The 23,836-nt window shown below is 32.2% G+C and overlaps 3 protein-coding genes and 1 long non-coding RNA gene across 4 annotated transcripts in view; 1 reads left to right on the forward strand and 3 right to left on the reverse strand.

The window, feature by feature from the left end:
• Window positions 1-558: 558 nt before the first annotated feature.
• LOC129908415 (transmembrane protease serine 9-like) overlaps window positions 559-23,836 on the forward strand; it is a 32,634-nt gene continuing 9,356 nt past the window's right edge. Inside the window, exons 1-6 of the mRNA XM_055984874.1 lie at window positions 559-833; window positions 895-1,070; window positions 1,126-1,224; window positions 1,291-1,594; window positions 10,496-10,559; window positions 10,608-10,737. Coding sequence (XP_055840849.1) covers window positions 559-833; window positions 895-1,070; window positions 1,126-1,224; window positions 1,291-1,594; window positions 10,496-10,559; window positions 10,608-10,737 — 1,048 coding nt within the window. The remainder of the gene's footprint in view (window positions 834-894; window positions 1,071-1,125; window positions 1,225-1,290; window positions 1,595-10,495; window positions 10,560-10,607; window positions 10,738-23,836) is intronic.
• Window positions 8,643-9,675, reverse strand: LOC129910249 (uncharacterized). The gene is made up of 3 exons (XR_008771492.1): window positions 9,526-9,675; window positions 9,367-9,443; window positions 8,643-8,700 (listed from the first exon to the last, which is right to left on the reverse strand). It is a non-coding gene; the product is annotated as an uncharacterized LOC129910249 (long non-coding RNA).
• On the reverse strand, window positions 10,357-11,446 carry LOC129910248 (mast cell protease 4-like). Its single transcript, XM_055987548.1, has 3 exons — window positions 11,108-11,446; window positions 10,868-11,040; window positions 10,357-10,785 (listed from the first exon to the last, which is right to left on the reverse strand). Exons 1-3 carry the CDS (start codon window positions 11,338-11,340, stop codon window positions 10,394-10,396), a joined length of 798 nt encoding a protein of 265 aa, XP_055843523.1. The 5' UTR covers window positions 11,341-11,446; the 3' UTR covers window positions 10,357-10,393.
• Window positions 18,041-19,293, reverse strand: LOC129910247 (protein tantalus). The gene is made up of 2 exons (XM_055987547.1): window positions 19,122-19,293; window positions 18,041-19,061 (listed from the first exon to the last, which is right to left on the reverse strand). The coding sequence occupies exons 1-2, from the start codon at window positions 19,190-19,192 to the stop codon at window positions 18,263-18,265; spliced, it is 870 nt and encodes a 289-aa protein (XP_055843522.1). The 5' UTR covers window positions 19,193-19,293; the 3' UTR covers window positions 18,041-18,262.

Raw genomic sequence — 23,836 nt, forward strand, 5'->3', positions numbered from 1 at the left:
GTTACATAACAAAAAAAACATAAAAAAAAAAAAAAAAAAAAAATACAGACGAATTGAATACCTCCTCCTTTTTGGAAGTCGGTAAAAACTATAGAAAATTCAAATATTGTTAAACGTTATAGGCCCAATAAAAATTACCCTTGAAAAAGTTGGAAAATAACCAACGAAACGTCGCGAATTTTTTTTTTAAATGGATTAATTTGTTTTTATTAGGTATATCTGATATTTTATTACATACAAAATAACAGATCAAAAAGCCTAATTAAAATACTTAATAATTAATTTAAAATCAATTGATCAAATTCTTTAAAATAACAACAAACAAGGTTTTTGAACACATTTTCAAATTTAAACAGTTGTTTAAAGTTAAACAACGTTCATAAATTAAGGTGTTAATATACTAGGCTTATTTGTCAAACAAAAACTTGAAGTGTGTCTGAGTAATTTTGAAAATTAATTTTTCAACAGACCTAGTTAAAAGTGAAGTGCTACTTTGTTAAGTATAAATATGCTGAAGAAATTACATCAAATTATCAGTATTCATTTGATTAGTTCACAATGAAGTTCTTGATTGCTTTAGCACTTTTCGTAGCTTCTTCTGTCGCATTGGATTGGAATCAAATCCTTCCAATTAGTGTAGATCACAGAGTTGAAGCTCTTCGTTCATCTGCAGCTGGTGATAATGGTCGCATTACCAATGACAACCTTGCTACTCCCACACAATTCCCATATCAGGCTGGTTTGTTGTTGCATTTTGCTACGGGTTCCGCCTGGTGTGGTGGTACTTTGATTTTAAACCGTTGGGTACTCACTGCCGCTCATTGTACTGATTCGTAAGTTGACTCTTCTTGGAAATAAAAGATCTATTTGACATATTTTTTTTATTGTTGATAGAATCAACTCAGTTGATGTCTACCTAGGAGCTACAGATCGTTCCAACCGAAACGAACCCGGTCAGAAGATCATCCGTGTTGACAAAAAGGATATCATCGTTCACGAACAATATAATTCAAGCACCCTCATGAATGATATTTCTTTGATCAAATTGCCATCTCCAGTTTCACTGAATGGTTAGGTCCTTTTCCAGAACCCTATATTTTTTTAACTAAACATAATCCATTTCAGCTTACATTCAACCCGCTAAATTGCCAAAGATGAATGGCAAATACTCCAACTACGCCGGATCCAAAGCTATTGCTTCCGGTTGGGGACAAATCACCGACTGTAAGTCTCATAACATTTATTGAAAACTTTGGAAACCATAATTCTGTTTCTTTTTTCATTCTAAAGCTGCTACCTCTGCCACTGACAAACTTCGTTGGATTGAAGTTCCAGTTATGACAAACTCTGCTTGCAGCCCCTACTTCGGAGGATCCGTCGAGGACACTCATGTTTGTATCAGCACCAAGGGAGCCAAGTCCACCTGCAATCTTGATTCTGGTGGCCCACTTGTCTTGGCTGACGGGAGCAACACTTTTATTGGAGCCACTACATTCAGTATTGCCTTGGGCTGTGAGAAGGGATGGCCAGGTGTATTCATCCGAGTCACTTCTTACTTGGATTGGATCCAGAAGAAGAGTGGTGTTGTCAACAAGTAAATTATTTTGTAAAATTTTAAATGGTTCATTAAAAAAATGACATTTTAAAAGCTGCAAATGTTGGTTCAAATTACGTTACGTTATATTTAATATAACATTACACTCCGTAACGTTATGTAACGTTTTCGCTTCAAATTTGTATGAACATTTTTAATTGTTTAATGTGATAGTGTACGTTACGTTACTTATTCAACTTATAACGAAAGGCTCAATAAGAATAAGAAAATTGTGTTCAACTGCAGGAGAAGTTTTAAGCATCGTCGATAAGAATCAAACATTGGAGAAATATAATTGTGAACTTAACGAAAGATTCATAATTATTGCATCTTAAAGTTTGGTACAAAAATTAACTTAGGACATTAGACAGTAAATAACACAGTAGTAGCAAATTTTTACATCTTCGCTAAAGATCTTATATCGATAACAGTTTATAGTCAACTTAACGAAAGGCTAAATACTTTGATTATTACATAGATAAGTCACTAAAGGGAAATAGTCAGTCATTTCTTGTTTCAACTGAAAGAGATATTGGCAAATTCGCTAAAAATCTGTATCAATATCAATTTATAGACAACTTAACGAAAACCTCATCGTTCCAGTATTTAAATTGCTTGGAGTCAAAAAGTGAAGCAGTAACTTAATTAATGGTTGAATTTTAAGAGCAGTTTTAATTTTCCACCTTTGTTGAGTTAAAAATTTGTGATCAACTTAACGAAAGAATCATAATTTTACCATTAAAACTAAATACTTAGAGCAGGAACCTAAAAATAGAAAACTTTAATATATGTTTTGAAATTGTCGTTAAAAAAAGATATACAGCTATAAAGCTACAATGTTGATTCAAATTACTTTACGTTACATTTTACGTAACATTACACTGCGTAACTTTAAGGTACGTTTTCATTTCAAATTTTGATGATAATTTTTAATTGCTCTAAATGACTATACGTTATGTTATGTTGGTTTACGTTACTATACATTTTCACGCAAGCTTAGGTAAAATACAACACGTGACTGAAAATAAGAACCTTGCATGAGAAGTTTATGGGAGTCCTTATGTATTGCGTTCAATACATACGGCCCTATTCTGCTATTCGATTCACGTGAAAGTCTAAAATGAGAAGCCTTTAAATGGGCGTTAAAATTAAATTTAAGCAAATTTTTTATTCTTTAGAATTTCTAAGATAGTGAGACACATCCCTTTGCTTTCGAAAAGTTGAGATTTTTCAAAGCCAGTTTGACGTCATAAAATCTTTCGATTCACGTGAATCGAATAGCAGAATAGTGCTGAAAGTCTTTGAAATGAAACTAATAACTGGGTAAATCTTTTTATTAAAACTAAGTAACAAAGATAAACTACGAATATAAATACCCAAAACCCTGCGCTGAATCCAACAACTCTCCACTTCCTCCCACATTGGTTTCCTCATTTGATGTCGTAAACTCACTTTCAATACCTGTTTCATCCGATATCCAGTCTAAATATGATACAACTTTTGTATACACTGCCGGGTATCCCTTATCACACCCAAAAACACTTCCAAACGATGTCAATCCAATCAAAACCCTCTTCTTTGAAGATTTCTTTCGAACCACCAATGGACCTCCAGAGTCTCCATGGCAGGTACTCTTTGCATTCATGCCACTCGTACAGATATTTGTCGATCGATAGGTAAGCGGAAAGCTTCGTGAACACATTTCACCTTCGATGATTCTAAGCCTCACGTAACGCAAAGAGTTACTTATTGCATGCACTCCGGTTGCATACCGTCCCCATCCCGATGCAATGGCCAATTTCTCGCTAAAGTCTTTGTATTCGTAACTTCGTCGTGGCAGAGCAATCGGCTGGATATGTTCTGAAAATCAAATCCCCAGAGAGGCATTTGTAAATGTAAACAACTTTCAAAGCAATATAAGACCTATATATTCTTGTAGATATAGGTACTCACTCACCTGTAAATGTAATAGGCTCAGGAAGCCTGACCAACGCTATATCGTTCCTTAATCTCCGGGCATTCCATTCAGGGTGAACAAGAAAATTCCTACTTGTAACTTCGATGCGTAGCTGACCTTCCTCGTCTCTTTTACGAATTTCATGTGCACCTAGAAAGATCAAAGCCCTTCGTACTCTATATATACGCAAAGGTATTAAAGTGTCGTAATTAAGGTAAGTCCTGGGTTTTGAAAATCCTTTCGATATTTAGATACATACGCATCTACACAGTGTGCCGCAGTAAGAATATATTCATCGGAAATCAACGACCCACCACACCAATAAAGTCCCTGGGCTCGTTGCAACATCATTCCAGCTTGATAGGGAAACGCATTCGGCTTTGCTACAGTTCCTCCAAATATCCTTTCCATGGCATCCAAATCTCCTCCTGCTCCTCCTCCTCCTGATGGCAGCAAATCCATTTGTAAACGTTCACTTTCCAGATTAAATACCATTGGTTGACCGTCGTCCGTGGAGTACATGGCCACCATTTGCATGGGCTTCACTTTCGTCCAGTCGACACACTCTATAGCTCTGATTACAAAGCACCAGAGTGTGACATCATAGATTGAGATTACCGTCATTTTGCTTTGTTTTATCAACTTCGTCGTGGTCGCCGCCGACTTTTTTGTCGTCGTTACTATTGTTGTGTCGGTCGTGTCTAACTGATGTCTAGCTTGAAGTCTGCAAGTGGTGCAGAAAAACTAAGCTCTTCGGGTGATTAAGAGACGGCTTTATAGGTTGCGGTTTCACGCACCCTATTCGTTAACATAGCTCAGGTGGTAAAGTGAATAGAGATTTTCAAGTGAACACTCTTTTTCCTGGCTAGCTACATAGTCTTTGTGGATAGGTGATGGAAGGGATAGGGAATACAAAAAAAACTGGAATGTCTAGCTGATTGTTGTGAAATATGATTCGATGTTACAATCAGCGTGACGATTGTAAACATTAATTGAAGACCATGGAGGGCAAATTACATAAACTGATAGAAGATATGTTGAGGGAGATTTTGTACAGTTACCTTGCGTGAATAAGATGCGTAGCTTTGAACTTAACGAAAATTAAAAAAAAAAAAAATTTACTTTTTTTGCGAAGCTCTTAATATGAGTTAGAAGGTTGACGAAAGAAATTATATATGTAGATCAGTTTTTTTTGACGCCTTCGTTAAAAATAGTAGTATATTCATTTTAGTCAACTTAACGAAACACTCAAAACTTCAATATGAAAATTAGTAAGAGCAATAATATTACGGCAAATTGCACTGTACTAATGGATAGTTCAGAGAGCAATTTTTGTTGCCCTTTTATTGAAGTCGGTAGTAATGTATAGTAAGCTTAACGAAAGGCTACATTTTATGTCATGAAATTTATTTAGTAACTTAAGGGCAAATCATTAAATTAAATTGAATTTAAAAAACAGTTTTTGGCATTTTCGGTAAGAGTCGAATATCAGGACCAAATTTTGGTCAACTTAACGAAAGATTCATCATTGTATCATGAAGCTAACTAAGAAATGTAACTTAAAACAAAAGGCAGCAAATCAATTGATGGTTTAACTGCAACAACAATTTAAGACACCTTCGTTAAAAATCTTATATAAAAAACCAACTTATAGCCAACTCAACGAAAGGCTCAATATTTTGTCATGAAACTTACTTAATATAGCCACTAAAGGGAAAAAGTCAGTTATTTGGTGTTTCAACTGAAATAGCATGTTCTTTGCATCTTCGTTAAAAATTGTATATCGATTTAAACTTTTAGCCAGCCTAACGAATGGCTCGTTATTTAATTACCTATGTAAATTACTTGGAGGGAAACGTAAGGTCAAAAAGCAGTAACCAAATTGATGGTTCATCTGTAACACCAGTTTGTTGGCAGTTTCGTTAAAAATTTTATATCGAAGCCAATTTGTAGTCAACTTAACGAAATGCTAAACAAAAAATTAAAACCAAAAAAGTCATCCAATTGGTGTTTCAACTGTATCATGTACCCAAACCAATTTTTAGTCAACTTAACGAAAGATTCATCATTTTGATCTAAGAAACTATTTAGAGTAGTAGCTTTTAAATATAGGCAGCAAATGAATTGAAAACTTTAAAATCAAGTTTTTGAGAATTTCGATAGAAATCTATAATAATTTGAAACAAACTTAACTAAAGACTCATTATTTTTTATCATGTAAATTTCTCTGAGAACTATCTTAAAGACATAAAGGACATAATCGATTGATGTTTCAACTGTAAGGCCAGTTTGTCGACTTCGTTAAAAAATCGTACATTGACACCAATTTATAGTCAACTTAACGAAATACTCATAGTTTCGCCATGAAAATTGCTTAACACAGTACCTTAAGAACTTACCAGTATATTTTTCATCTTTAAAATCCACATACCAATAGATTATAGCATATAAAGTATTCTTTATAGCTCAACGAAAGAGGATAATGAAAAAATAACACACATACAAAACCAAAACGGACATAATTTCGTATCCTGAAAATTCATATCTAGAAAAAATACAAACCCTGTCGTATTCCTTCCCAAGACGCTGTGTTCCGTTTAATTTGCCTTCTGAGCTGCTTGCTTTTGAAGCAATAACCTCCCACTACACCCATATTCTTTAAGTTCCATAAAATCTTCTATAAAAGACTATATCTATAGATGCTCTCTTACTTCTTTAATACACTATACTATACACTGAAAAGCAAATGAGTTTCTTGTGTTTTTCATTAAAAACGGATGGATTGTCCTTGGGGCATAATATCGAGAGACGAAAAAGAGAGACGACATTGAAATGAGCAGAAAAGTTGAAAAGCAAAAACCACTGAGGCTGATGGTAGATGGTATACATAGTAGCAAATAGAGTATAACAAGTCAAGAGTCAGGGTGGAAGAGAGGAAATATATACTTAGACAACACAAAAAAAAAAAAAAAAATATTCATATTCAAAACAGTTTCAAGGGACTTCTTTTGGTTTCCGCCAAAGGATATTTGCGTTTTTTGTAAGTAAGGATGGCATAAATATATAAAGATTAAATCGGTAGAAAAGAATAACATTGAGATGGGTATGAGAAAGAAAGGCTAAAAAGGGTATATTCCCATGGTAAGCTTAAAAAGTACTGTTTATAGGATAGAATATACCCAATTGGAAAGTGGGTTGGGTCAGGTTATGTCAATGCGTGTTGTGTTATGATAATGGTTATGCGATATAAATAAACTGTGTTTTTTTTTTGTGGTCGGCTTTAAACGATTTATAAGGGAAGTTAAGGTATAAGATTTTTTCCCTTTGGGGGATTTCACTTTAAGCAGTAAAAAGGATTTTCAATTGAGATTTGGTTAAATTGCGGCAGGACATGTCCGAAAAAAAGGATGTTTAATGCATTGCGGAGAAAATTTTATTTTTGTAGAAAAAATGTTACACATACACCACAGTGACCCTCTAATGAAATAAGCATTTATTTATTTATTTCAATTCGTTAACGACTAACGTATAAAATACTGATCGCCACGGTCATAAAATACAAAAAAAGTGGTAGTCTGTAAAGTCAATTTGCGGACGATAATTTTACGTGATAATAAAACATGTTGTATTATTTTGATAAAAAAAAAACTTAGGTATTTAAAAATAAATTTTTTTCAACTTTTTTGTTAAAAAATTGTCTCATTGTATAGTACTTAAGCTAAAGATTAAGACTTTAGATAATTATGTCTGCATGTTTGGTAGGAAAACGGAATATTTTTTTGAATCCAATCATAAGCTAAAAAAATTTTTTTTTCTTTTCTCGTTCTATCAATTTCTTATATGAAAAGCTTACAAAAAAATTATACTATTAAAAAGCTTAATATTTCTTCTAACGAATAAAACCATATTTAAGTCTATACATTACGTTAAATGAATAAAAATGATTGAATGAAAACAATCATTTTTTCATGAAAAAGCCAAAAATACCAACTTTTTTTTTTTCTTCCATCACCCTTAAATCCATTTTTTAATTGCGATATATGTAGGTACTATAGGGCAAGTTTAGGATTCGTAAAAAAAAATCGAACTCGAGATAACAATTTTACATGACATTACGATGATGGAGAATGCCAAAAAAGTGGGTCCGGCAATTCTGTCTGTAAGAACCTCGAGCTACAGCCTAAACTACTGAAGCGATTTTCTTCAAACTTGGTAGTTAACAGTTTTGGGTGATTCCATAGAGGACAAATTGAAGTTTTTTTTTTAGGATAAAAACTAACGGTACCTGTCATATAACGGAAACAGAAAAGTTGATTTATTTCAAAAACGGCTTTAACGATTTTGATTAAAATTTTTCTGCTTACTGTTACAGATAAGAGCCTCCTTTGATAATAAAAAAAAAATATTTTTTGTACCGTTATTAACGGTACCTGCCATAGAACGGTTTTTTGGATTTATGAATTTCTCAAAAACGACAAAACAGATTTCGACCAAATTTTGAATACAGAAACGTTTAAACAATCATTATTTAAAAAAAATTTTAATTTTTCAAAAAACACATTTTTGGATTTTTAAAAAATATTTCAAATTTTTTTTTTGAAAAATCAGTTTTTTGGAAACGAGTTGGTGAAAAATTTTGAAATTTTGTTTTTATGTGTAAATTTATTATTCATTCAAAATTGCATATCGACTTTTTTTAAAAAATGTTAGAAAGTTTTTATATGTATATAAAAAATTATTTTTTTAAAAAACGGCTCTAACGATTTTCGAAAACTTTTTTCTAAAAATTCCTTTTTATACTAGAAATAAAATGGCATACTTAGTTTTTTGTAAAAGATCATTTAACGGCATTTAATTATTTATAAAAACAGATTTTATTTTTTTTGCACCACTAACGAAATTCCGTGAAAATATCAAATTTTAAATTTTCCCTTATTTTGTTCAATGAAAAACTTTAAAATTAGAGTAACTGTTACCATAAGAGCAAGTACGTGCGGCCCCAGTCGTGCAATTTATTTTAAATAAAAACCTTGAATAAATTTAATATTATACATATATGTAAAAGGTTATTATTTAAGTTCAAAATATTCACCTCAGTCATGTCTGCACGACATCTACAAAAAGATTTGGAATTTTTTGAATGCAAACACTTTTCATACAAAAAAAAAAAAAAAAACAAAAATTAAACTTTTTTCTTCCATCACCCAAATGTCCATTTTTACTTGCTCTATAGGGCAAGTATTGGTTTCGTGTCGAAAAAAAAATTTGAGGTTTTAATCAAAACCAACATTACGATGATGGAGAATTTCAAAAAAGTGGGTCTCGCAATTCCGTCCGTGCGTCTGTACGTCTGTGCGTCTGTGCGGTTGTGCGTCCATCTGTACACATTTCCACAGCCTAAACGGGTGGACGGATTTTCTTCAAATTTGGTACAGATGATTTTTATAGAATTCTGAAAGTTGGTTTTTTTTTGTTTTTTTATATCTCGTTTAGAACGTATACCTCCCATACAAAAAAATACGATATTGCGAATTTCTCGAAAACGGCTCTAACGATTTTGATTAAACTTTGTATACGTAATATTTAAAGCAGTGGCAATAAAACTGCATTTTTATTTTTTCTCAAAAAAGTCAAATAACAAAAAAAAAATTTTTCATGCAATAAATGTCGGCTCTTCCTCAATATCAATTTTTTTTTTTTTAATTTAGAGCCAGCTTTTAAAATCTACAAGTAGACTAACATAAAAGTGCTTTGAACTGCAAGAGCAAGTACGTGCGACCCCAGTCGTGCATTTTATTTTTATATAACAACATACAATAACTTTTACATCATCTGAAAACTTATTATTTCAGCTTTAATAAAATGCTTCAGTCCAATCTGTACGACGCACGTCTACAAAAAAGTTAGAATCTTTTAAGGCCAACCATGGCGAAATTTAAAAATGAGATTGTGAATACAAAATTTATTGACTTACTTATAGTCCTTTCTATCCTATCTACAGCATAAATTTCTTTCATCTATCTGTTTAAGAAAAAAAAAAAGATAGAAATACAAAAAAGAACGGTAAAAAAATGGGCCAAAAAAACTTGGTTTTCCCGTTATTCGGTAAAAAAATATTTTAGAAATACATTTTTTTTTCCGATAAGTTTGAAATTTTTTAGACGCTTAGAAAAATTTAAAAAATAAAAAAAAACACATAAAAATTCCCCTAAAAAAAGGAGGTGTTTTTCAAAAACTAATAATTCAATGAATTTTTTTTTTCTTTCCTTTGAAATTACACTTTGTCGGATGACTACCTCATGTTTTTGTTTTAAAAAACCCTTCATATCTTGATTTTGAATTTTTTCAAAACCTTTATCAACCTAAGAATAAATTTATCTAACGATTAAAAAACATCAACTTTCTACTAACGTTTTGAAAATATACACTTTTTTACAATGTCTTTTTACCCCTATTTACCCTATTTTAAGATTGAATTTATAAAATTCCTTTATTAGTTTTCACCTTCAGGTTATAAGCTTTCAAATAAGCTATAGAAGATTTTTGTATCTCTAATAGTTTATTTTTTAATTTGAATTGCAATTTATGCCACACTGCTAAAAATTTCACGCGTACGGGAGAAAATGGCGTCACTTTTTTGTTTATGCAGCCATGGTTTATCGATTTATAAGACGTTATCACCTCAAAATATTGCCTTTATCGTTAAGAATCGTTTACTTTAAAAAAAAGTTACACATACACCACAGTGACCCCCTGACAAAAAATACAAAACCCACATTCCTCATTTTAAAAATGACACATTAACATCAATTTTATTCATAAATTAAAAAAAAAAATTATCATCACACTCCACTTATGACTGCAATCCAATCCAAATATGCAACCACCCTCGTAAGTACCGACACATTTTCACATTTCCTCCCATAAGATGTAATACCAACTAGAACGTGTGTTCCAGTTTTCTCATTTGTTGCAACAATCGGTCCACCAGAGTCACCGAAACACGAAGTTTTCTCTCTATTTCCCTCCAGACAAATATTCAAAGTTGGGTCATAGTGGAAGAATAGATTTTTGCATGTGGCATCTGGTTCAACTCTTAATTTAACCGAGTGCAATTTCGTTGGACGGGCAATGGAGGTATTTGTTGATGTACGTCCCCATCCAGTTGCCACAAGCATTTGTCCAGGTGAGACAATAGTTTGTGGGGTTGGTAGAGGAATTGGTTGAATGGAATCTGTATAAAAGAGTATAGAAAATGAAATTTATATTTAAATTTTTGTGGTTAGTGGTCAATCACACAGACGAGAAAGACTTACCACTGAATGGAATGGGATCGGGCAGTCGTATTAATGCAATGTCGTGAACCGCATACCTAGGTGTCCAGAGATGGTGTAAAAGCATATCGCTTTGTACAACATCAATTTTTATGGCATTGGAGGAAAGATTGTGGACGTCATGAGCTCCAAGGTAAACGGTTGCTAGTTGAATTCTTAAACAAAGAAACAAGATTTTTAGAACTTGTGATATGTTTTGAGTATATTTCTTGTAGAATTTACCCTTTCAAACAATGTACAGCTGTTATTATAAACTCATTTGATATTAGAGCTCCACCACACCAACCTTTTCTCTCTTTTGGTTCTCGTATTGCAATTCCAACTTGATAGGGGTATGAATGAGGAACTACCTCTTCACCACCCACAATTTTTAGATTTATATTTTTAGAAGTTTCCAAAAGTATTCCATTAACAACACACAAAAAAGTTAAAACTAGCACTGTTTTTAGCCACATGTTGAACTAAACTGATTGACAAAAACAGTTTAGAGGAAAAATTTGATACAAGCTTTCTCCTCTATAAAGATTAAACTTTTATCGTGGGCGCGTATATCGTTATTTGTTTACATTTTGTGTTTGTTTAGATTGGAGAACATGTTTTGTGAGTTGTGGTGATGAATAAATTATCATAGAATTGGGTATCTTACCGGGTATCAATGTTTGGTATAGATAACATACTGTCTCGATCTCACAATAGCACAAAGTTTAATCCAATGTCATTGATCTGCCACAGGTCCAATATTGATTTGATTGCCGCATCGTGTCGTAAAACATTAATCAATAATATTGTAAAATAATTGCTAAGAACTTAAAACTCTTTATATGTTTTTGGTTGTTAGTGAGGTTCTTCAATGAGTAGGTACATAATGTTAAATAAGGTTATTACTTAAACTACATCTTTGTTAATCAGTGGCAGTGGTTAAAATAAACACAGATTTTTTTTAAACGACAAATTTAATTTGTAATAGATAAAAAGACAAACTTCTTATACTCACAAAAAAAAAAAAATAATTGTATTTAAGAAGTTTGTCTTTTCATCTTTATTACATACTAGCTGACCCGGCGGACTTCGTTACTCCTCTTCTGCTATTTCCTTACAATTCTGGAGTGTGTCAATCTTAAAAAAAAAAAATTGGGCCACAAAATCAAATATAGTTCTAAATTAATAAAATAATGTGTTTCTTGCGAGTTCTATTGATCGCATTATCGCAAGATTAATGTTTTCAAGCTTAAAGAAAATGCTTAAAGTAAATAAACAGAGCATCAGTTCTAGTATTTAGAATATGAAATAGTACGAATTTAGGCTATTCATATGAGTTGGAAAACTAACTTTTTTGAACCCCTTGAAAAATTTTACAAATTTCGTTCAAAAAAAAATTTTAAAAATAAATTTTGAGTGGACCACCCTTACCATTTAGTGGTATGAAAATAGATGTTGGCCGATTCTTAGACTTATCCGATAAGCACACAAAGTTTCATAAAAATCAGTCCAGCCGTTTCGGAGAAGTTTGGTAACAAACACTGCGACACGAGAATTTTATATAATTGGCAATCCGGAATTGTTCTTCGATTGGGAATCCCAATTGAACAGTTTTTTTTTATTCCGAAGAATCTGATGTTTGGTGTGAATGTATTGATTGAGTTTGACTTGTGTCACATATATGTGTATTCGCGACAAATTTCATTTGTTTTTGTGCTGCAAACATTTTGTGCTGCTGACATTTAAGTCTATGAATGTGTGAGTGATTCTGCTTCTGATTCTGTTTTTAAAACCAGAAGAGAAATTCTCTTTTTTTCAGAATCAGAACTGTCAGTTTTGTCCAATTGAACGCTTTCAGATTGCTTTTTTTTGCTTCTAGATTGCCAATTAAAAACGCCAATACAGTTACAAACGTTTAATTAATGTCGTTTTCTATTGACGAGATTCAGAATCAGATTTGTCACAGATTTCGTACAAAATTACAAAACTAGATTTCATATTCCGATCTTTTTTGTTGAACAAGAAATAACATACAAATCCTTCAATCAGCCCAATTATGAATGAAAATTCCCGGGGAAATGTGTTCGGGAAAAAGACTCAATGACTTTTGTTTTAATTTTGTCGTCATTAATCTTCTTCTTCCTTTTTCTCGGCGCTGTTATGATCTCGATGTCGAGGGGATCATAACTATCCCACGTATCTGCTTCACACTAGTAATCCACCTGTGGGGTTCCAATTCTAAGGCCAACTGAATGCTGGTGTTTTTGCATTTGCTTGTACCAGGAGTTTTTAGGCCTACCTTTCTTTTTATTTCGTTTTGGAACGTTGAATGATATTGCTTTTTTGACGCGGTTCCCAGGATCTCTCCTTTGAACATGGCAATACCAACTGAGTCGGTCGTTTTCAATTTTTTTGGAGATGGTGTTTTTAACATGAAGGCTTCCTCAGATCTTCGTACTTCTAATTCTATCAAGCTTTGTTACTCCTGCTGTCATACGAAGCATCTTCATCTCAGCTGCCGTTAACTTACTCTCATACTTTTTGTACATTGTCCAACATTGTGAATCGTATGTTAGTGCTTAACGCACAACTGCGGTGTAGAGTCTTCCTTTTAGCTTAGGGGGCATTTTTCGATCACAGAAGATAGCAGAATTTTCCCGCCACTTCATCCACCCTACGCTCACGCGATGATTGATATCGTCATCACAAGTACCTTTGTAATTTATCATAGACCCCAGATATTTAAACTTTTCACACTTGGAAAGCACTAAACCATTCAAATAAATGTTAGCTATAGGCCTGTGTGGATCAGAAAATGGGCAGCATAGGTATTCTGTTTTTTTTTCGCGCTTATGCGGTACCCACTACCTTCTAGAACATCCACCCATACATCAAGTGCTCGTTGCAGGGATATTGGGTCTTCACTTATGATGGCTCCATCGTCAGCAAAGAATAACGGATGCACTTTTGGGTCCGTCACTTTGCCTTCAAGCAGGTAATCAAGAACGGCAATAAAAAGCAGAGGACTCAAGACGCTTCCCTGGTGTACACCTACTGTGATTTCGAATTCTTCGGTGACTCCAGCTGCACATCTTACTTTAGTAACTACTCCATCAGTCATGTCCATAATTATCCGCACATAGGTTTCTGGAACACCTCGGTGTCTCAGGGCCACCCATATCAGATCTCGTGGTTGTCGGTAGAATGCTTTTTCAAAATCAACCAACACGATTCTGATACAGTGGTTGATTTACCCGCACTGGTCATCAGATACCCATATTATTTTTCGCAGTCGGCTACCCAAGACTCACTCAACGATCTTCATGGTGCGTGACATCAGCTTAATCGAACGGTAATTATCACAGCTTCGCGTGTATCACCCTTCCCTTTGTATATTGGAAGAAGGTAACTTTCCCTCCATTGATTAGGCATTCGATCACCTCGTATAAGCTTGAAAACAAGAACCAATGGCCATTTAGACCCGATGTCTCCCATCTTTTTCCAAAACTCTGATGGTATTTCGTCTGGCCCAACAGCTTTTCCTTTTTTTGGAGTATTTAACAGACTCACTAACTTCTTCGACTGTGACATCGGATACTTCGCTTAAGTTAGGTGAAGCTATTGGAAAGTATAGCCTCGGAAATTGTTCATTTAGAAGTTCATCACAATCGTGTGTCGTCGTTAATAATGACTAAAAATGGAAAAAAAGCTTAAAATTTTCCTTAACTTTTTGATTGGGAGCCCTTCTCCCTAACGCATTTCGCCGGGAATTTTCATTCATAATCGGGCTGAATATAAATGGTACTGCTGGGGTGAATCAAATCTGATATTAACACAATAAATGCAATGTTTGTCGAACCCCTTTTTGGTACTATCTACTCAATTGTAAATTCAAAAATCGGGCATTTAATGCTTTAAAAGCTCAATTATGGTGTCACTTATCGCTACCACTTACAGTTCTCCCATCAGTGACACCTGTATAGAGGAAAATATATATTTTTCCTTTCGGGGTTTTATATAGGATTCCCAACCGTACTATAATATACAGGGTGTCCCAAAAGTAATGGATCAAACGAAATATGCAGATAGGCCAACTTTAGGGCTCTCAGAATTTGGTAACTTGTTCATCCCAAATCCTTACCGTTTTCAATTTAATGCAGTTTTTGTGAATTATCGAAAAATCTCGACTTTGCAACAGTATTTTGCTTCCTCCGGTCATAATTGATTTTTGTTTTTTACAATTCTTTCACTAAAACATTGGCTAATAAGAATAAATAATTATTTAATCAAAATATTTTTCATTTAATACGCCATTTTGCTGCAAATTATGTAACAGTTCCATGTTTTATAAAAACTCAATTTCTTACTTTTATTTGAGAGGAACATCCCGAAAAAAAATTGTATCGTGTGATACTGGTTTATTATTTTAAAAACTTGCCGTGTTATTGCACTTTTCAAAAATGTATAAAAATTTCCAAAGTTCAAATTAGAACGAAAGATATTACAATTTTAATGCAAAAAAACAGGGGTTTTCAGAGCAAAATAACAAACAAAAATCGAGGCTTTTATTCAAAAAGAAATAAACAAACAACAGTCGAGGAAATGTGTGTTTATTTTTCTTTGTTATTTTTCTCTGAAAAGGCCTGTTTTGTTGCATTAAAATTGTAATATCTTTTGTTCTATCTTCAAGTTTGGAAACTTTTATACATTTTTGAAAAGTGCAGTAACACGGCAAGTTTTTAAAATAATTAACCTGTGTCACACCATACAAATTTTTTGCAGTGTGTTGCTCTGAAAAAAAATTAAGTAATTCAGTTTTTATAAAACATGGAACTGTTAATTAATTTGCAGCAAAATGGCGTATGAAATAAAAAATATTTTGATTAAATAATAATTTATTCTTATTAGCCAATGTTTTAGTGAAAGAATTGTAAAAAACAAAAATCAATTATGACCGGAGGAAGCAAAATACTGTTGCAAAGTCGAGATTTTTCGATAATTCACAAAAACTGCATTAAATTGAAAACCGTAAGGATTTGGGATGAACAAGTTACTAAATTCTGAGAGCCCTAAAGTTGGCCTATCAGCATATTTCGTTTGATCCATTACTTTTGGGACACCCTGTATAGTATAGTACTATATTTGGGTTTTGCGTATATAAGAAATATATAGTACGCAAAAATACTATATTTTAATGAGGTGAAGGAAATCAATAATACAAATATTTCTTATGTTGATTAAGCTTTAATGCTTTATATTGTCCATGTATCTGAAATCGCCTTAACCTAGCCTACTAAGGCCGTGTGTCGATTGCGTTAGTATTTGGGTTAAAGTTTTCATCTCCCTTAAAATTTTAGCCTTCTCTACATTAGGATACATTTAAACTTATTATATACACTACGCTAGGTCAAAATTTAACCAAGGTTCAAATTTTAAAGCAATAACACCTCCTAAATGTTTCTTTAAAATATCATTTAATTTCTGATACTAAGGCGTTCAAAAAAAAAGAATTTTTTCAATGATGAACTCAAAACCGCGAAAATTGAATATGAAAAACCTTACGATAATTTTTTGTCTACAAAAAAAAAACTTTTGAATAATGCAAGAAGTGCAAAAAATACAGGTTACAAACATTAATATGCAACAACTTCTTTATTTTCTTATAAATACGTAGTCCCTCGATAATGTGAATTACCGATAATGCGAATTTCTTGTGGTTTTCTTGTTCGTTCTCGCCAGAGATCAGAAATAACAGTCAACCTTTATTTTCAATTGGTTTAGAGAATTCTCTCTATGAGTTATCACATTACTCTAATAGTTTTCTGTTAAGGTTTGAGATTTATTTTTAAAAATCAAAAATAAAAGTTATCGGTTGAGATGTATTTTTTTATTTTTTAAAATATCCCTCAATGGTTGAGATTTTGACAAAAAAATTAATGGAAAAGGTCAACCGTTATCGCTGAAAATAAATCAAAAATATTTAATTCAAAGGAAAATGTCGAATATGTCAAAAACGTCTTTATTTTCCAAAAAATAAATATAAATAGCATGTTTTTTTCTTAGTTTATGTATTAAGTTCAACTAATAATAATAGACTCTCAAAGTTCTTTGACTCAAGATTATATCTCTTTTCACTTAAAATAAAATGTAAAGATGAAAATGTCCTTTCCACTGTGATTTGAGTTGCTGGGACGACAAGCACAACCAATACAATTTCGAATATTTCAGAAGACCGATGTTCTAATTGATAAATTTGCAGATGAGATTTATTTTTTTCTCTCATCGATAAATCTCACTGGTTGACCGAAACTGAAAAAAATACAAAATAAAGGTTCCTCTCAGACATTGACCGAAATTTTTCTTTTTTAAAAATAAAGGTTATTTTATGACCTTTATTGAAAATGGCAACAAATAAGAGTTATTAAAGAACCTTTCAAAAGGTTGAGATTTATTTCTGATCTCTGTTCTCGCAAAGTTTTGTATATTGGTGTATAAAGAATAACTATTATTTGTTCATACATATCTTTAAAAAATTGAAAATTATGAAGAATTGATTCTTTTCATTATGTTTTGACTCGTAATTACTTGTATTTTATTTATTTATTTTTTTTTTCTGATAATTTTTTTCAATAAATGGTTAAACTGAGCTTCAAAAAATATTTTGTGTTATATTCATGGGTTATATATATTGTTTTAATAAGTTAAATGAGAATTGGAAAAAGTTCCAATAATGTGAATCCCTCTAAAATCCGAAAACGCCTTGTTTTAACTAGTTCACCTTATCGAGGGACTACTTACTATATTTGTTTAAAAAGTACTACATATATTCTTTTACGGTTTTTCCTCAAAATACTTTAATCGTCCCCGAAAATATTGGGAACCCTAGTATTATAATCTACATTCAGTGGAGAATGTTAACTTCCCTATTTCCCCTCAGGAATGTATTTTGCTTGGATAAGGTGTGTAATGGCTGTGTTCTTTTGGGCTTACCAAAGTACTTTTTAGTACTTGTGAACCCATTCAAAGACATTTTTTCTATAAAAGAAATGGAGTTGAACACAACCAGAAGTACTTAGCAGTAGATACTTAAGGCCAAAGGAACACAGACATTCACTCAAAGCTGAAAACAAAATATCTGACCTTAGTAAAGCCAAATAAAAAATAAACCAACCCAAGTCAACAATAAACACTTAAACGAATATAATATATATTTTTTTGATATAATTCAAGGAGAGTTTGATTGGTTTTGGTGTTGAGAGTAAAAACAAAGAAATACACAAAATTGATAGAAAAAGAAATTTAAAACAAATAAAATATAATTTTGGACACATTTGGAAATAAGTCTCTTCTTCCTCTCCAACAAAGAAGCTACACAGAAATAAAGGCACTCTCTCTCTCTTAGTTCAAATTCTCATCACCACATTCCATTCCATCTCCTCCATCTTCGCCATCAGCCTCATTTGATTCTATTGTCTTTGTCAATAAATTAGGAATTTCCTCCTCAGCCTTATCGTCATTAATATTTGTGGTGGGCGTTGGTGTCGCAGGAACACTTTGCGAAGTTGTTGTTGCTTTACTCTCATCAAAACTCGAATTCAGTCGATCAATAAATTCATCTAAAGAAATCTTCTTCAACGCAAATCGTCTGCCAAAAGTCTTTTTGATTTTATTCCTCCTCGATTTGACAATTGTTTTGGTAATATTCAATCCATCCGAACAGGACAAACTCCGACGAATCTTCTTCTCGCCAATAAAACAGAGTTGTTTGTTTTTATCCGGAGTTGGTTCTTCGAATATTGTCTCCAAATTCGAGGGACGGAAATTTCCCTTGATTTTATTGTCCAAATAGATTTTTTTAATTGGCACATTTCGTTTTGGTTTTTGTATGGAACGTCGTTTAATTTGGAACAAGGAACTCGAATTCTCCTTGGATTTGGCTAATCGAGGAGGTAGACTTCGTCTGTAATTTGGTGGAGTTGAATCGGAGTCAATTTGGGGAGAGGATTCGTCGCCAGTGGCAGTGGATTCATCGGAAACAACTGCAGCCATTGGCGAGGAAGACCAACAACGATTGTCGTTGTTAAATACTGAATTGGTTTTAGTCAAAATGTCGTCGTCGTCGTGTTCGTTGGTTTGGTTAATGGGTGAGCACCAATTTTCACTGCAAAAACGAAAATCAGCTTTGGAAACAAGTGGACTGGAATTTTAAGATAAACTTTTTATAATGAATTTGTAGGATTAATATGAAATTATTTACCGCTTTTCAGTTAAATTATCGTTGGTATTATTAAAATTTATTTCGGATATACCCAAAACTATTCGTTCCATTTTATATTTGCATTTTTATTTGATTTTTATTTTATTTTTCTTATTTTGTTGATTTGGATGTGACAGATTTTGTTGATGCTGTGAGTTTGATGGTGAATAAAAAATGTGGTGAATAATGGGAGTTTAGTTTTGACAGCTGTGGTGAACGCAAATTTGTGTTCATGTCGATAATGTAGTATAATGTAGGGTGACCATTTCGATGGAAACTTGAATTTTATTTTAATAAATAATAAATAATTAAATGATTTATATGGAAAAACCGTTTTTAAAACAAAACTATATTTAAATGCTCTAAAAATGACAAATTTAAATTTTTAATTAATGCAAATAAGCCATGTTGTATTGTAGATTGCATTAAAAAGAGTTCAGAAACTTATTTTTCGTTAGAAAACAAAAAAAAAATATATTTTGGTGTCCTGACTCCTGAGCTTGCATCCAAAGTAAAAAAAAAATCCATCACATCACGTTTTTGAAAATGCCGCTTTTTATCATTTTTTGAGGTTATCTCTTAGCGCGTGGTTGTTTATTTTAAATATATAAATGTAACGGTTTCTATAACAATTCTCATTTCTAAAAAATCGTTTTAATCTTTTCAATATCTCTTTTCTTTTTCATGAATTCTTAAGTTAAAGTTAACGTGTTTGGTATATTATTTTGAGATTTTGCTATTAAGTCTATACGCTGCTGAAGCGAAACGAAATTTTCCATACAAAATTTCAAATGAATGATTTTTAAAAATTCCGTCATTTAATAGGGTAAACAGGGGTAAAACGGAAAGATGAAATTTGGACTAAAATCTAAACGCGAAGTTGAAGAGAATTGATTTTTGTTGCTATAGATAGATGAGATTAATTTAAGAATAACTGCGTTTAAGACAAAATTCTAAAAAATTTTGAAACTAAGCTATAATGTTTTTTTTAGAATTTTTTTTTGACAATTCTAAAGATGCCAGGTGAAAGATGAGGAAAAAAAATTAGGCGTCTAATACGGATTTTTTTCCAACACTCTGGCCTTCGAAATATGAATTTTTGAAAAACACCTTGTGTTTTTAGGGGTATTTTTGGGTCATTTTTGATTTTTAGCTTTTTTTTGGAGCGTTCAAAAAATCTCAAACTTATTGGACATGTAGGTTTATGCATACATGTGCAAAAACTTGGAATCGTTTATTTAGTTTTGACTGAATAATGGAAGAAACAAGTTTAAACAAGTTAAAAATACGTTTTTTGACCGTTTTTAAAGGATTTTCATCGTTTTTTTATTTTTATCTTTTTTTCTTTAATAGATACAGGGATTAAGTATATGGAGTAATGATAGACCATGACTACGACTATATGTGTGAACACAATTTTGAGATAACGGTAAGATACAATTTTAGAATTCAACAGGTTATAACTTTTGACCAAGAGCAGATAGAAATTTTATTAAACTTTTATGAGCATCCTGATACAACTACCTTTCATTTGGTATATCACACATAACAATAGACTAACTACAAGCTACACAATGTTAAATCAAGAAACTTGTGAAATACCTCAAAACACCTGTGGAGATCTGTTGGCGATGACCAGCTACCAGTGTAGGAAGTACCGTAATCTCAGTCTGGAAATTCGACATGGTTGACTTTAAAAAATTCTAACTTCTCTTGTAGGAATCTTTGAAATGAGATTGATACGTCATATGAAAGGTGAAATAATAAGCTTTCACATGGTATATATTTTTTATAGGTTGTCAAACAAAAAAATTGATTCCATAGCCTGAGAACATAAAAATAAATGTTTTTTTGTTTTGCTTTTTTTAATGAAATTTGATCGAGTTCAAACAATTCTAGCTCTTTTTGTAGATGTCTCATAGACCTGATCGATATATATATATTTTGAGCTAAGACAATAAGCTTTCAGATGGTATAAAATTTTGTATAGGTTGTAAGGGAAAAAAATGGAATTAATGACGTGAGAAGATAAAAATTCATGTTTTTTTTTAATTTTTTTTTATGAAAATGATTGTTTTCAATAAATTATTTTTATACTTTTTGCGCATTGTAAAAATTTAATGGTTGTATTCTTAAGAAGAAATACTTGGCTTTTAAATTGCATAATTTTTTTGTAAGCTTTTAAAATAAAAAAAATTAATACAATGAGTAAATAAAAAAGGTATTTTTTTTTAGCTTTTTCTTGTAAATTATGATTGTTTGAAATAAGTAAACGCTTCATATGACTCATTTTAAACAAAAGCACACAACCTGTTTTCTGACGACGTTATCACGTAAAATCATCGTGCGTAAACCGGCTTTACAGACAATCTCTTTTTTTTACCGACTTCCAAAATGGAGGAGGTATTCAATTCGTCTGTATTTTTTTTTTTTTTATGTTTGTTCCGCATAACTTTCCACAGAGTCAATCAATTTTGATAATTCTTTTTGTATTGGAAAGCTAGTGGCTGCAGTGCGGTCCCATTTCAATTTCGTTCAGTTAAAGCCAAAGGAACTATTAAAAAAACCATAAAACCCCGTTTTGAATCATGGAAGCCGATTTTGTTTATTTATAAAAATGATTATTTGCTTAAAAAATTGTTTTCTGTTGATTTTTTTTTTTATTTTAAATTAATTTTGAATTTCTCCTCTAGACAATTACCCACAACTGTTAAACTATCAAGTTTGAAGAAAATCACTTTACTAGTTTAGGCTGTATACAGCAGACAGACAAACAGTCAGAATTGACGGACCCACTTTTTAGTGATTGTAATCTAGAATCCTAAATTTGACCTCTATTGCTATATTACCTACCTTTATAGCAAGTAAAAATGATGAATTTTCTTTTTTTTTTTTATCAATAGGTCCAAATATTTCTGTCATAAGAAAATGAGACAACTATTTTACTTATTAAATTTGTTGTTAAAAAAAAAAAACAGAGGGTTGCATTAGTTTTTTGGAACGTGGTTCAGGAATTTAACTTGGCAATTTCAGTGGATTAGCTGTGGTTCAACTGTAGTTCAAGCTTGGATTTAGCAATTTTAATTATATTAACCTTAAACGAGTGATTACCAACGATTTCAGAAGATAAAAGTTGCTGAACCCCAGTTTTAATATTTATACAACTGGCCCTTAGAATATTATAGCCGTGTTCCATTGGGAGGTGGCAAAGTACTACTAGTAGTTTACTAGCGATTTTCAATGGAACGCACTTTCAAAGAATTCAATACAAATCAATACAATACTCGGGAAGAAGAGCATTAGTAGATGATAATACTTAGCCAAAACATCTACTAGTAGTAAACTATCACCTCCGATGGAACAAGGCTAATAAGAAGTAAAGTACTTATTAGTAGTTTACCACATCCAAAGGAACGCGGCTTTTGGTTGTTTCTATTCAAAATTCTTTGCATTTTTCTTATGGAATGTGATAGCTGATAGACATGTTGTGTTCAAAAATCTAATGGAATTTCACGTCATATTTCTATTGTAATAACTTTCTTCTAACACCCAAGAGAACAATAAAACTGCAAAAAAGGTGTTCTGATCCACAAAGCTCCATTTCGATAAAATGAGCGTCCTTGTAAGGTATCATGCTGCGCTGCTTTTCTTAACTCATTCCCTACTTGCTTGGTATTTTGTGTTGAACGAATATTTATTTCGAAAATGAACGGGAGTATAAGATTATCCCATCACAATATCATATCGTCATTGTCGTTGTATATTCTTCGTCCCTGAAACTCTGCTCTTATTTATTGGGCATGAAATGAGCTCTCAGCGTGAGCCCTCTGAATATTTTCGTGTAGGTTGCACATAGAACTTTATGCCTCTGAAGTGAACTCAAAATGATTGTGCCATTTCGTCGTGACAACAATTTTGACGACATAGCTGTGGGGTACAGAGCAAAAACGAACGAGTTTTTGGTGTATAATGAGGAATTTTCTGTCATCGGATTTTGTTGTCGTCGTCGTCGTCGTAGTCGTTGCCATCGACATTGTCATATCGTCAAGGGAACGAGAATTGTTCTTACCCTCAAACACCGCCCGCCGATGATAACTTCTAGAAATGGAAAGGTTTTATATTGAGATAGAATAAGTATGCAAAGGTACCTTTGGAAACTCCAAAACGATTGAAGTTTCACTGTGGTTTTTTGGAGGCAAAAAAAAAAAAAGAAAACGTTCCAAAACACTTGTTTTATGCCGAGGTGGTGGTGAATGGTGATATAGGATTGGATTTGATTCCATATTGACGGTTTCGTTGTGGCGTTTATTTGTGTAAAAGGATAAAGATGTTGGCAAGGGATTTTGATTTGAAAGCATTTCAATATTATGGTAACTTTTAATAAGTGCCTGAAAGTTCTCTTATTTTTTTCATAGAATTGCAAGGAATTTTTCAAAAAAATAAAAAAAAAATGAATATAAAATGAGATTGAAAGAAATATGAAGACATACCAAAATGTACACAGATACAGAGAGTGTTTATTTTGTTGGCTTCGAAATTCATATCACATTTTTGAAACTTAGAAGACTTTTTTCGTGTTAGGCATAATTTTTCTTATTTTTATTTTACTTTTTTTTATCTTAAAAATGCTATGTTGGTAGTCAAGGCATAATCCTACATCAGCAGATAGTTTATTACTGAAAAATTTTATTGGGCTTGTTTCGTTTGCAAATATA

Source organism: Episyrphus balteatus, chromosome 2 (assembly GCF_945859705.1).
Source record: "Episyrphus balteatus chromosome 2, idEpiBalt1.1, whole genome shotgun sequence".
NCBI classification, from domain to species: Eukaryota; Metazoa; Arthropoda; class Insecta; order Diptera; family Syrphidae; genus Episyrphus; species Episyrphus balteatus.

Excerpts from the sequence above, each read along its gene's own strand:
- LOC129910248 (XM_055987548.1), bottom strand. The coding sequence starts at position 11,340 with ATGTGGCTAAAAACAGTGCTAGTTTTAACTTTTTTGTGTGTTGTTAAT. Across the intron at positions 11,041-11,107 it reads GCTGTACATTGTTTGAAAGG|AATTCAACTAGCAACCGTTT; the intron begins GTAAATTCTACA and ends TCTTTGTTTAAG. Across the intron at positions 10,786-10,867 it reads CGATCCCATTCCATTCAGTG|ATTCCATTCAACCAATTCCT; the intron begins GTAAGTCTTTCT and ends TCTTTTATACAG.
- LOC129910247 (XM_055987547.1), bottom strand. The coding sequence starts at position 19,192 with ATGGAACGAATAGTTTTGGGTATATCCGAAATAAATTTTAATAATACC. Across the intron at positions 19,062-19,121 it reads GATAATTTAACTGAAAAGCG|TCCACTTGTTTCCAAAGCTG; the intron begins GTAAATAATTTC and ends TTAAAATTCCAG.